This window comes from Corvus moneduloides, chromosome 2 (assembly GCF_009650955.1).
Source record: "Corvus moneduloides isolate bCorMon1 chromosome 2, bCorMon1.pri, whole genome shotgun sequence".
Classification (NCBI taxonomy): Eukaryota; Metazoa; Chordata; class Aves; order Passeriformes; family Corvidae; genus Corvus; species Corvus moneduloides.
Window position 1 is genome coordinate 53,832,144 of NC_045477.1, and position 14,199 is coordinate 53,846,342.

At 49.8% G+C, this 14,199-nt stretch overlaps 1 protein-coding gene across 1 annotated transcript in view; it reads right to left on the reverse strand.

The window, feature by feature from the left end:
- The window catches only part of FOXO1 (forkhead box O1), a 64,940-nt gene extending 55,232 nt beyond the window's left edge, over nt 1-9,708 (reverse strand). Inside the window, exon 1 of the mRNA XM_032099660.1 lies at nt 8,822-9,708. Coding sequence (XP_031955551.1) covers nt 8,822-9,427 — 606 coding nt within the window. The 5' untranslated portion in view covers nt 9,428-9,708. The remainder of the gene's footprint in view (nt 1-8,821) is intronic.
- Nucleotides 9,709-14,199: the final 4,491 nt, after the last annotated feature.

Consider the following 14,199-nt stretch of genomic DNA (forward strand, 5'->3'; position numbering starts at 1 on the left):
ATGGATTCCTAGCATCCCCATAAACTGGGTTTCTAAGACTAGAGTAAGAGAAGACTTGTACCTTTAACTAACTCTACAGTAAGACATATTTTCAGACAGAACTGTAACATCATTGATACTGTGCAGTGATGCAAGATGCCTTTAACAACGCAGTAAGTTGTCCAAGCAAACCGAGTGCTGCCCTCCACTCCTCCAGCAATTCCTAATCTCTGTCTGATGCAGCAGCTGTAAGAGTCCCAGGAGGTTTTGAGTGACTGTATTTTTAAAGCTAGAGCCACTTCTGGTCCCATGTACCACAAAACAAAGCATTGCTAAGCCTTCACCATTCATTACAAAAGTGCTTCAAAACTCATCACATGTGCCTCCTTAGGTATCATTTTAAGCAATCTAGTAAAGACCGGTACCCACTACTGAAACCCAGAACGAGCATGAGGCTTAATGAAGTTCTTAGAAAATAAAAATCAATCCAGTAAAAGTATCTTAGTTCTTATTCCTTCTCCGTTAGGAAAGGAGACCAACCAAGAAACCTCATGCTGCTGCACTGCTCACTTCAGACATCTGCATATCACAAACTACAGCGCAGGAATGATGCACCTTTGTTTGATGAACACACATGATTAATGTTTACTGAGTAGATTTAGAAATAATACTTAAATGTGAATAGCACTTATCGTCACAGATCAATTCAATTCATGCTGAAGCTCTCTATGGAACAGCAGAGATGCTGTTCTTCAAAATGTGACTCTTTCCAGTGCACTTAATTTCTTAAGTGCAACCTATATCACCCAGAGCAGTGTTTCCCCAATACTTAAGACCCATTTTAGCAACCAGAATGACAAACAAAATGCTACAAAATTCATTAAAATATTAGTATGCACTACCATATGCTTAAATATGACTAGCTGCAGCCAGCATCAGTGATTTGAAGTTCCTTCCTCACAAGAGCTGACAATTAAGTAAATATATCCATCTTTTACATATTTCTGAAAGAGGAAAACAATAAACTATTCATCAGGTTATCTTTACTATGTCTTACTTTATTATTCATTACTCAAGGTTATTAAAAACATTTCCATTAGAAATCCTTGTTTCATATATGAACTTTTTCCCAAAACAGAAGGGGTTGAGGGTTGAATCTCTCTAGCCACAGCCCTACATATTTCACAAATGTGTGGCTGCAAAATCTGCATTTTTATTCCAGAAGCCAAGCACTTATTCTACAAAATGATTCTCCAGTTGGGTAAACAGAGACACACGTATTTAGGCAGCATCATGCTTTGGAAATCGAAAAGATCTCAGCAGACAACTCAATACTACATAATTTCTGGAGCCTTATTGAAAAACCCAAACCACCAAAAGTATTTCCTATATTATTGTTGACCATTGTATTAAAAAGAAAAAAGGAAAAAGAGAAAAAGAAAACAATCTTACATACCTTATCCAAACATCTTTATCTCCTTGCACCATACTGCTTCCCCTTTCCATCACAGGCAGCAAAAAGCTCCAGTTCCCCAAACGACCAACTTCACCAACAACTTGTAAAACCATGTGATATGAAAATAATGATAATAAGGAGGCAGCTGAGCGTGCCATAAAAAATACGGCAGCAGAGAGCAGTTAGCTCGTCTTTGTAGTGAAGTTCTTTAAAGTCAGGCACTTCGGGAAAATTTAGTTCATTATGTCAGTATACAAAGCCACTCACACATTTTGTTTTGTTGTTTAGTCTTACCTATAATCTGTTGGGGTCCCTCCCCTGCCATGGAGCCCTGGGAGAGGGGCCCTGAGGGCACAGACACCGGGTTTCCCTGCCCCTGCTCAGCCTCGTTCCCATTGGTTGGTTTGTGTTCCCTGCGCGGGCAGAAGGACCCTTGGTCCCGTGACTGGAACAGTTCCTCGGCAGAGCTCCGGCCATGAGGCTGGAGAAATAAACATCTCTGAAACAGCTATCAAGACTCTGTCTGTCCGTATATATTTCCTTTCCACGGGACTCCTGGTTTGATATATGCGTGTTGCAGTATCCCCACTGCAACATAATGGTGGAGAATTGTGAGTAGAACGATCCCCGATCCCTAAGCGACTGATTTGTGTGAGTAAACCCTGGAAACTTTGGATTCCTCTTCTTGGTTTTGCTTTGTTATTCCATATCTAAACTATGGAGGAACCGTGGGAAGACTGTTGCCTCTCAGAGCCGCATATGGACATTTATCTTAAAATGATTCTTGAACAACGATTTGTAAATTTTAGCTTGATTCAAGCTCAAAAAGAACTGAAACACTTCCTGGCATGGTTGTTTAAGAACTTTTTCTATGTTTCTTGGGATTTAATTCTTACCAAGGGCTTTTGGAAAACCGTTTGGACACAGTTAATACTGGAGTCAAAATATATGCCGATGGAAGAATATTTTCGTGAATATTATTTAATTACCGAGACTGTTGAGCAATGTCAGCTGTGTCCTGGCAAAGGGAAGCCTGGCGCAGGGACCATGCGGCCCAGGCCACGTGCACCGAGCGCTCTGCGAGCAGCAGCGAGGCAGTTCCCGCGTGCGGGCGGAGCCACGCGAGCCGCAGTGTCGGTGGTGGAGCGAGGCGCAGCGGGACCCGGCGGTGCCCACCCGGCCCCGCGCAGCGCGTGGTGGAGCGAGCCCCGGGAACGCCCGACCGAGAGGGGCGGCGCGCGGGCGGCGGCTGGCGGCGATGGCGGTGGAGCGGAGCCGCACCCAGCCGAGACGCACGCTGGAGCAGGGCGCGGGGGGGTCGTCGCTCAGGGGCGCAGCCAAGATGTGGGTGCAGCGCCCGGCAGCGGCAGCAAAGCTGCGACCAGAGGAGGCGACGCACAGAGAACTGAGCGGCGCAGCCCGGCCCGGCCCGCGCAGCCCCGAACGCGACCCCGGGAAGAGCGCGCAGGCACCAGCAGCTCCGACAATTCCAACACGGGAGCGACTGAAGGAGAGAGCAAAGACGCAGCGAGACAGAAAACAGCAGCCACTCGGAAAAAGGAAAAGATCATAGTAGCTAAGATCTTAGGGATAGTAAAATGGTATAATGTTAAGCAAAATTACGGTTTTATAACAAGGTGTGACAACCAGCAAGACATATTCGTGCATAGAACTGCTATTAAAAAGAATAACCCTGAAAAATGCATCCCAAGCTTGGGAGATGGAGAGGTGGTGGAATTCAAAATTATACAAGGTAGAAAAGGGTTACAAGCATCACAGGTCACTGGGCCTGATGGTGTTCCTGTAAAAGGCAGTATATATGCAAAAAATCATAGTCATGTTAGACAATATCTCCACTGTAAGCCCCCCCTACAGTCTCCCTTTCCTAATCCCACCTTTCCCTTTTACTCTATGTCCTATTACACCCAGTGTATTCCCAATCCGTTTTTTCATCCATGGTTTCCCTCACAAAACCATGCTTTTGCCAATTGTTTCCCCAAAAATCCCTTTCCAATGCCGAGTGGGGGATGAAAAGGGGGAGGGAAGAAGTTAAACCCTCTCCTGCCTCAGTTTCCCCACAAAGCATGCCCGGAGAGTCCTGTCTCCCTTCTGTCAGCCCTAAGATGTTCCACAGAATCTGTTTGGACATTTAAAGACTCAGGAGGGTGGCTTGTTTTGTTTTGAAACTGTTCTTGTTATGTTTATCCAGTTGTTTTCATTCTCCTTTTATTAAAATAAAACGGGTGAGATGTTGGGGTCTCCTCCCCCTGCCGTGTAGCCCTGGGAGAGGGGCCCTGAGGGGAGGCACAGGGTTTCCCTGCCCCTGCTCAGCCTCGTTCCCATTGGTTGGTTTGTGTTCCCTGCGCGGGCAGAAGGACCCTTGGTCCCATGACTGGAACAGTTCCTCGGCAGAGCCCCGGCCATGCGGCTGGAGAAATAAACATCTCTCTGAAACAGCTATCAAGAACCTGTCTGTCCGTATATATTTCCTTTCCACAGGACTCCTGGTTTGATATACGCATGTTGCAGTATCCCCACTGCAACAATAATCATGCGAGTAGCTGAACAGATACCACAGCAAATAGAAAATGGGCAAAGAAAATTAAGATAAAATTAAAACATAATTCAAGGCCCTGATGGGAAGCTCAAAACCACTGACGCAGCTTCGCCATGAGTTATTCAGGCACAGGTGAGGAGAGCACCTTGCACCTGCAAAGATTAAGCTGAACTTTCACACCTGAAACTAAGCAAAATGCAAGGTGACTCACAGACAACGCAGACTGCTACAAGATGCATTTTGGTGGCAGTGAGCAGGTATGCAAGACACTAAATAGTTTTCTCACAACAGAGTGGGTTGAAGCCAGGTGTCACGGCAGAGCAGACTCTACTGCAGCTCTTGAGGCTATCTGCCACATGTAAAAAGGTATGACTGTATAGCATTTACCCTGACAGAATCCACAGACAGAAAGCCAAACACACACACTTCTACCTGCATATGCATGTGTGTGTGCTGTATGAAAGTGTAACATAATGCATGATGCTGGGGGTCCACAAATCACCTGGGGAAGCATCTTAAGGGACAGAGGTAAATGCCCACAGGTATGTAACCAGTACTGAGGGAATACACACTCTGAGTTAAAGGCGATCTTCAATTGAGATCTTTCCATCTAAAAAAAAAGTTAAAAAAACGCATAATAGAAACCTCACAAAGATGATCTTTAAGACCCCTTCCAATCCAAACTGTTTCATGATTCTGTGATTCTATATACTCATTCCGCTTTAAATAAATAATTTAAATTTCCACAACTTAAACTGTTCGCTGATCTAGATTCAAAAGCTTTAAACAACTTCTGTGAAGATTATTCTTGATTTTTCAGTCCTTCTAATATTTTTTACTACCTGTGATTTTCAAACCAAATACAACAGAATCAGAACAACCCAGAATTTCATTTCAGGCATGGAGACCGATTCATTACAAAATAGTGCTGACCACAGAGAACTCCTATGATAAGGCCACCCAAAGCACCTGTCCTATGCCTGTTTTGTCCTCAGGCTTTCAGGCTTACATCCATTCATCCTTCTCCAGCTAGATATCTATTCTCATTCCTTCTACAATGGTAGCAAGTAAATTTAGGTGAACAAGCTTCCTTGGGACTAGAAGTCCAGGAGGTATATGTGCCCATGGGACCTTAACACTTGCCACTAAGAAAAATCAACAACACATCCACCTCCAGATGAGTAACACCAAAACTCCATGTCTCCTGTTCAAGAAAGTTACAGGGTTTTATTTGAACCCATTTTCAAAAGCAGACTGAAAGGATGAGACCATTCAAGGAAGCTTAACTGTGACAGCTCCTTTACAATAAATCTGAACACTTGCCATAATGCAAAGACATCATGAAATATGCACATCACAGAGATGTTTTCTATTTTATATATGATGATTAGCCAAAAAGCAATCATATTTGTGTCAAAAAATTGTTATCTACAGCTGCGGTGGAGTTCTTGTCTCTTCTGTCTTAAGCTTTGTGTCTTCCACTATCACAGGTAAGGAAAAATGTTGCTTTTACTTGACTGCTATACTACGAGAGAAGTTTCATTCTTCCCTGCAACCTTCACAACAATTTGTTATCTCTGAAGCAGATCTTGTTCTTGCTTCGACTTTCTCTGAGCAACACCGGTCACTATCAGCACTCATTCACAACCAACAATGCAGCAAGTCTGGCAGAGCACATCCCAAGGGCTTCTTTCAAGGCAGCCACCCCATGGGGGGTCATGGGGACTTTGCTCCCTTAGAGTTCAACACAGGATTTGTTCATAAAGCAGAGTTTGTGACAAGAAAGTCTGGAATAAACTACTATGTATGTATAACTGAGAACAATTTTATCTACTTAAATAATTTTATGTTACTGATAATTTAATGTTAATACCTTTGGCTTATACCCTTATTTTACAAGCCATTTTTATTTTACTGTTTTTATTCAGAAGAGCTTGCATGCCGTTTTGAGCTCCTAACAGATAATGCTGACACCTCTGAACTTTCTTCAGTGAAAAATGAAAAAGCAGCTCGACATCACATATTAAATCAGGGCAGTACATATTCACAAGCATTAGAGCAGTTAGCCCTCAACTTCTGGCTGAGAAACACAGCCTTGCCACTATGCAGAAAGTGCACGTTCTTTTTCAGTTCTTGTGTGTTTCATACACTTTGTGAAGAATCTGAAAGGTGCTTTATTGCACTTGTAAACCCCAACAAGACCAAGTGTCTCGAAGTTTTACTTAAGGGGAAAAAAAATTACCCCCCGTTTCTCAGCCTGCGTCAGCAGTGCTGAATGTACTCCCAAGCCCTAAGCCAGTGCCAGGCTCTGAGGCGAACCCACACTGCCTCTGTCAGCAGAAAAGTCGGTCGCTAATCTGTGCTCATCTCTGGAGCGATGTTCCTCCTCTGCGGGGCCCTCGGCTGACTCAGGCTTCGCTCCCAGCCCTACGCCTGCACCTACAGCAGGTCCCCAGACCACGGGCAAACCAACAGCTCCCAATCTGGAAAAAAATAAAAGTAATCTTACTCAAGCTGAGCCGCGGAGAATCGGTGATAAACAAGGCAAACGGGCTGCACGCCTCAGCCGGGTCAGCTACAGGGTTGACACCCAGTGGCTGCTGGTAACTAAACTTGAAAGTGTGCTTAAGAAACTCTGCTCTTCCTTGGCTCAAGCCAAGGTAAAACCTGCAAGCCTGCTACTTCCAGAGCAGCGCGGCAGTTATGCAGCCAAAGGGACGGGGGCAACACGTGCCTGATGCACAACACAGTGACTGTTTAATTATGGAAGGAGAGTACATGTGTATTCACCCACCGGCAGTGGCAGGGGATGCACTGCACTCTACCAGAGAGTACTGCAGCCAAAAAATACACCAGTAGCGGTTCTTCCTGTCACAGCAGAGGTATGTGGGCATAGGATGTGCTCAATCTGTTAGAGGGAGGTGTGCGAGACTTCTTCCTTGCTGAAGCACCACAGGACGAGCAGTAATAAAATAGGAAGCACCTAGTAAGTTACACAGTTTTCTTATTTCAGCGTTTCTTATTTGCTCGCTTGAATTTGGGAGCCCTTTAATTTTATTTTGGTTTGTTTGGATTTTAGTTCCCTTCTACTCATTCTGAAAAGGCACTTAAGGAGACTAAAATACCACTGGAAAAAAACCCAGCATTTTCAAGTGACAAGTTACCTTATTTAAAAGTTGTCAGCTATCAGTCACTTACTTCACTCCTATTGAAATTTTTCATGACAGATGGCTTCAGACAATTATCCTTTAAATTTTTTAGTCCAACACATCAATAGAAACTTACAAACTACTTCTAAAAGCCCTAAAAGCTTTCAGCTGAAAATGCGTTACAGATTAATCTGCATTTCCTTAGCAGGATATTGCCTACCTCTAGGAAAACAGAAATTTACAAAAATCCGATGTAACAAACATTCTAAAAATACATAAATACAGGATTTAGGTTTACACTTAAAAAAAAAAAAGAAAAAGACAGATAATACAAATACTAGAAAGCGAAGCAAATACTTTGACTGGCCCTAACTAGAACTAAGTCCCGAACACACCACAGCGCGCCGATGCCGCGCTAGGTGCGCGCACCTCACACATTTATTGCCATCATTTAATCCCTCACAGGGCGGAGGAGGCTCTGCCTGCACGCTGATGGCACAAGTTCTTTCTGACAATGCTCTCACGCAACAGTGTCACGAAACCCGGCGGAGCCTTCGCCGCGCACGGGGACACGGGTGGGTGACACTTTCTGGACAAAGGCCTCGGAGAGAGAGAATTTATTCGCAGCAGCGCTAAGCCTTTATCACCCACGGGGATGCAAAGCTGGAGGGTACCATGGGCCTGGCGCTGCCACCCCGGCCACACAGCCCCAAGCGCAGCTTCGCCTGGCTCGCCCCGCAGCTGTCTGGGAGGCAGCCGTGCCCGCGGGTCCCCCGGGACCAAGCGAGCGGATGCCCCGGGCGCTGGGGTGGCAGCGCCGCAGCCGATCCCACCGCGGGGCTCCGGGCAGCACCGGCTGCGGCTGCCGCAGGCGTGGGGCTGAGCACAAATCCCGGCCGCCAACAGGTTGCTCCCACCGCTCCGGTGAGACGGCAGGGACTGCGCTGCGGGAGGCAGGGAACGAGGGAGCTCCGTCCCACAACGTAACACGAGAAAGACGCTCCCGCAACTCAAGTTTAACAAAGCCATCAGGACAAATACTGCGGCTTACTCATTAAACACACCGTATTTCTGCAACCCTTGTTCTGCCTCCGCTCTTTCCCCACCCCTGTTTGCCTCTGTCCCCGCTCCGCCGCCCGACGGCAAAGCCCCGCCGCGCCGGGGCGGACGGCGGCACGGACCACCCCCGTTCCCAGCCCAGGTCCGGGCAGCGCCGGGGCCGCGTCGGAGCTCCCGCGGCACTCCCGCGGCACTCCCAGCACACGGGTGCTAACCCCGGGGCCCGCCGGACGGCCCGTAGGAGCAAGAGGCCGCGGCGCTCCCGCCGGCTTTGCCCAGGGACGGCGCCGTGACACCGCGTGAACTTTTGCTTTCGGCGGGGCAGGGCTGGGGGGGCGGAGAGCGGGGGGGCGGCCCCGGTTCCTCCAGCGCCCCACCGGCGGGAGGGCTAGAACGCTTTTCTGCCTCAGAGGTTCTCCCTTTGGAAAGGTGAAAAAAAGTAGAAATGTGAGGTTAAACTGCAAGCGCGGAGCCGGAGCACTGCAGGCTGCGCGGCGGGCATCATGCAGCCGGGGAGGGTGGCGTGGCCAGCCGCCTGCAGCGCCGCGGCTCCTGCCCGGGGGCGGCGGAGCCTCCCGGGACCCCGCTCCGACGGGGCGTCCCCGACCACCCGCCTCTTACCTTCCAGCCGGCTGAGCTGTTGCTGTCGCCCTTATCCTTGAAGTAGGGGACGCTCTTGACCATCCACTCGTAGATCTGGGAGAGGGTGAGCCGCTTCTCGGGGGAGCTCTCGATGGCCTTGGTGATGAGGTCCGCGTAGGACAGGTTGCCCCACGCGTTGCGCCGCGACGAGCTGCTCTTGCGGGGCTGCCCGGCCACGGGGCCCGGTGACAGACCGGCCACAGGCGGCGGCACCGGCGGCACCGGCGGCGGTCCCGGCGGGTGGAGGCGGCAGCCGGCCTCGGGCGCCGGGAAGTCCCCGCAGCGGCAGGCGGCAGCCTCCGGGGGGGCGGCGGCGGGGGGCAGCGGCGCGAAGTCCTCGCTCTCCTCTAGCAGGCTGAGGTTGCTGATGAAGTCGGCGCTCAGCGCTCCCGAGGCAGCGGCCCCGGCCCCGGCCGCGGCTCCGGCCGCCCCATCGGGCTGCCCGCCGCACGACGGCGCCGGGCTGGAGGTGGCCGAGCTGGGGGGGTTGAACTCCGGCCGCGGCAGAGGCCAGGTGCAGGAGCGGGGCCGCGGCAGCGGCTCGAAGTCGGGGTCGATGTCCACCAGCTGCGGTGCTTCGGCCATGGCGGGGCCGGGGCGGGAGCGCGGCGGCGGCGGCGGCGGCGGCGGCGGCGGCAGCAGTGGGGCGGCTTGGGCTCAGCGCCGCCGCCCCATGCAGGCTCCGGGCGCGGATCGGCGCGGCCCCGACGGCGCGACCACTACCTCTCCTGGCCCCGCTGCCCTAAACCTCCGGCCTGACCTCCCGGCCCCGCCGCCCTAAACCCTGCCCCTGCCCGGCTCCTGGATCCCTGCCCTCCGCGCGGCAACTGCAACAGCAGCCACCCGGCCGCCCGGCGCGCACCGACTGGAGCGACCGCCCCGCGCGGGCCCGCCTCCAGCCTCCCTCCTCCTCCTCCTCCTCCTCCTCCTCCTCCTCCTCCCGGTGGGGAGGGACGGCCCGCGCCGCGCCAATGGCAGCGCCGCGCCGCCGCCCGCCTCCCGCCGCGGGGCCGGTTTGGCAGGGGGGTGCCGGTGCCCCCGTGCTGCTTCTGGGTGGTTTTTGTTTCCCGGCGGCGCAGCGGGGAGAGAAGCGGCGAGCGGGCAGCCGGCGGTGCCCGCCGCGGCCGCGGCTGCCCAAAGGCAGTAAGTGCTCTCACGGCCATCCGCGGGGGGATGGCCACGGAAAATGCCCCCGCGAGGGTTTCTGCCTCAGTCGCTACCGGCGGGGTCCTGCCGCCCGCATCGACGGACCCGGTGCGTGTCGCCGCCGGGGATGAGCGGGGACCTGGGAGCATCCCTCGGCTGCAGCGGGGCGGCTGGGGGAGTGCGCGGGAGCGGGGGGCGTCTCCCCGTTCCCACCAGCATCCCGGCATCGCTGGCTCCGTGAGGAGCGCTGCTGCCGCCCGGCTGCCCGGCCCGCAGGGCCCTGGCAGCCCCGCACATCGGACCGGGGGCTGCGACAGCTGCCCTTCCTCGCTCCCCCCCTCCCTCCCTCCCTCCTTCCCTGGCCGGCTCCTCGCCAAAAAGTGTCTGCACCTCCCGAAGTGATAAATCTCCCCTTCGGCTGAGCGTGTTTTTATTCCGTGAGCTGGTTTTATTCCGTGAGCCGGCACGAAGCACGGGATAATTTCATTTTAAGTCAACTATTGGACATACTTTATATTTTTCCCGGCAAACCCCAGGGCTGCTCAATTCATTAAGGCTTGTATTCCTCCCTTCCAAAGAGACAGCAGTTACAGGACACATCGCCTCTGCCTCCCCTGCCCATCAATACACAAAGATACATATAGATAAATGTTTGACTTAACACAGAAGTGTTATTCCGTTTAAACTTAAAAAGAAGACATTTGCTTAAGCAAGGGAAATCATCCCAAGGATGAGACACATTTCAACACCTTGTTCAAACTGGCAAACCCTGCATTTTAGAAAATCTGTTTTGTTTTCACCAGGAGGAGAGCTTTTTAAAAACATGCTTCAGACATGGCTTCGTAAGTCACAAAATTCACAACCAGCCATGGCATTTGACATTGCCTATCAAAGAGCCACCAGAGCTGGGTAACTGTCAAAGCTGAGCCAGAAAACCTGTTACTGTTACCCTTCCGTCCTCTCTGCAACAATGTTGTTTAAATGCAGTTCGTTGTTCCTATAAAAGTATTTTGTGAAAATGAGTAACATTAATGAAGGCAAGAGAGTACAAGACTGGATTTAGGCCATGGCATGTAATTTGGTGTCAGATCATACATCTAGATACTCATGCTGACTATTATGAAAACACTTTTTAAGACAGGCGGTGACACCTAACTGTATAGTTTGTGCAAAATATGCATAAGTGCATAGTAACTGATCACATTTTAAAGCACCGGTTTTGTCATGTTTATTTTACCAAATGCCAAAGGTGAATATACTTTATTAAAGGTTGGCTGCTCATCAGATTTCAGAGTTGCTTTGCCTTTAAGTCATTTCTGTGTTTTGTAAATCCTTTAAGGGATTCAACCCACAAATTTGTATTGTTTAGCCCATGGATCTTAGAAAATACCTTTTTTAATCGGGTTTTTTTTCAGTTAAAAAGAAAAAAAAAGAAAAGAAAAGAAAGCAAAGTAGTCCCAGTTCAACCTAATAACTTGCATGCCACGTTTCAGCTTGGAACAGCTTTATGTGGCAGTGTTACACAACTCGGCTGCAGTAGTTGCCCTACAATAAGGGAGAGCACCCTGCCTTGGAGAAGCAGAGGTTATATAATGGTGAGAAGCAGCCAGGGACGCGCAGCGAATGGATGTGTTTAAATGGGAGCCAAAACAAAAGAAGTGCTCGAGAACACAGAAACATTTTCTTTCCTTGGTGTCTGAGAAAAAAAAAAAAAAGAGAGATCTAAGAGACAGACTGGCACCCATTCTGCTAAAGGAAGTGGATTTATTACCCAGGCTTTCTTCTAAGGAGTTTTTTTAAATCTTGCAGTCCTTGCTCTTCTATTTTGTCAGAAGTAGAAATGCTATTCCCTGAACTCTATTGGTATACACAGATGTTGAAAAAAAAAGCTTTCTTTGTCAGATGCCAACTGTGAAAACGGGGAAGAAAGCTACTGTTGGGGGATTTTAGGAAGCCCTGGTGCATTTGTAGTTCAGTCCAGGTCATTCTGCAGGATAGAGGTTGTATTCCCCTTTCTAGGCCCTACTAGACATTGCTGTCGCTCCCCTCACCTTCTTGGCAGGGCTCTGCCACCTTTGTGCCCCATGTCACTAACGTTCTTGCAGCTCAAAAGTTAGCAGTGAATACAGAGAGTGCAGACAGCAGTTTGCAATGAGTTGTGAGGGACATGGAGGTGGAGAGGATAAAACCAGAAGCTTCCAAATGCTGCATTTGCTCAGCAAGTGGGCCCCCGTGACTCACAACGCAACAGGCAGAGCTGAGCTGCAGGGATTTTGACTATTGCATGCCAACAGCTGGGACCACGTCTGCTAAGGGTTGGAGGAAGGATAAAGGCTAGTGAGACAATGCTGTGCACTTTCCTGGGATGAGTAATCTTGGTAGTTCGCTCTGACTTTGGCAGAACCACCCAGGTAAGTGAGTTCTTCTGTAGGGCCCCAGTCCACACATACGCACTCTGCCACTTTTCTTTTTAGAATTTCTTCTCTCCATCAAATACTTAGATTGAATCAACAGATTTTAGAGTCAAAGCAACACATGCCATGCACAATAAAAGTGTCTAACCCTGTCTGCACTGCTGTCCTAGTGCACTCCAACACTGCTGACCACCCTTAGGCGATGCCACGTGAACAAATCCACCCATTCAGCTGCTGAGGGGAGCTCCCTGCTCCTAAAACAGCCCAGCACAGTGATGTTTCAGTACAAGAAATTTTACTGCATCTACAAAATCGACGGCATTAGGTTTATCTCATCTCCCACAATGCTGAAATGCTGATGGATGCACCACAATTCATTTTCTACTCCCGCCCTCCTCCTCCTACACTCCACCTTTTCATTTCTCTACTCCTACTCCTGCTCCCATTTTCTACTCCTCTACAATACAATATCTCCTATCAACCTTAGCATCAACTTGTATTTTTTTTTCAAATTTAAGACCTGAAGATTGCCTATTATCATCACTGAAATAAAGCAGAGCCTTCTATTCATATTCTGGGTTTGAAGCAGCCAAAATAAAGGATCTGTGCTGTCTTTTTACTACTGTCTGTATAATTCACGTTCCGAGGTTTTGATCAAATTCAGCAGGAGATTACATGAAGTTGAAAGCACTCGCACTCTATGTACTGCTCTTTTTTTCTACACATATGTGCGTGGTGAGAGAGTACAAATGTTTTAACAGCATAAAAAGCAGCAATGAAATACCAAGTTGTGTCTGGTATCATCTTATTTTCTGAGGAAGTATAAGGAAGTTCAGCACCCTCAGTTTCCTCCCCTGTCCCTCAGAGGGGACATGATTTGCAGTGCGTGTTTCTGAGCAGCCCAAGTTACCGGAAAGCTGGCATGGCACCTCACTCACATCCCCTCCCAGCCCAGGGCAGCTGAGGGCTGCGCCTCACAGAAGGGTTTGGACACGTCCTGGCTGAACAAGGCATTTACACTGCCCTGACAAGCGAGTTTAAAGGGTCTGATGCTCTCCCAACCATCTGAGGCTTCTTACAGAGCCACTGGAGAAAGGCAGACCTTCTTGCACGGCATTTCAGAGCAGGAGCTTCACTGCTGTGAGTGACTTCCTGGGGCTGCACATCTCTCCCCACCAATAGCACAAACCACAGATGGAATTTAAAGATCTGCCAATCCCTCACCACAACATGGTGAGCCCACTCCCTTTCCACTTGCCCTTTGCCTCCCGCCTCTGACAGGAGCACCCACAGGCAGGTCAGGGTCTGTCTGACCCAGGGAGAGATGGGTGTCACATTTAGGGTCACTCCATGGTCAGTGGAGAGAAACATGTTCTCCCTGTGGGTGATTCACCACCCCTGATGGTGGAGCTGATCAGACTTTGAGATGCCAGGCTCTTACTCCAGGTTGTTCACGCTTTCAGCTAGATGACTTTAGGCCAGCAAATCCCATTCATCCCACTTTACAGTACATGGAAAATACATGGTCTCTGACCCCTCTGCCATTGCATCAACAGTGAGGAAAAGGCTGTGCACACAAAGGCTTTCAGGGTGACAGGGCACTGCGGAGAGATGGCAAAACAAAGGCAAAATGACTCATCTTGCTTTGCAGGGGGGAAAGCTGCCCACTGTGAATTCACATAATGTGCAGAGGACTTCACAGAGGATGAATAGGCAGGGACCAACTTTTGTCCAGGTCCTTAAAATAAAAAACCTCATGTCATCACAGAGTTGTCAGGGTACTTACTGGTGAGGGGT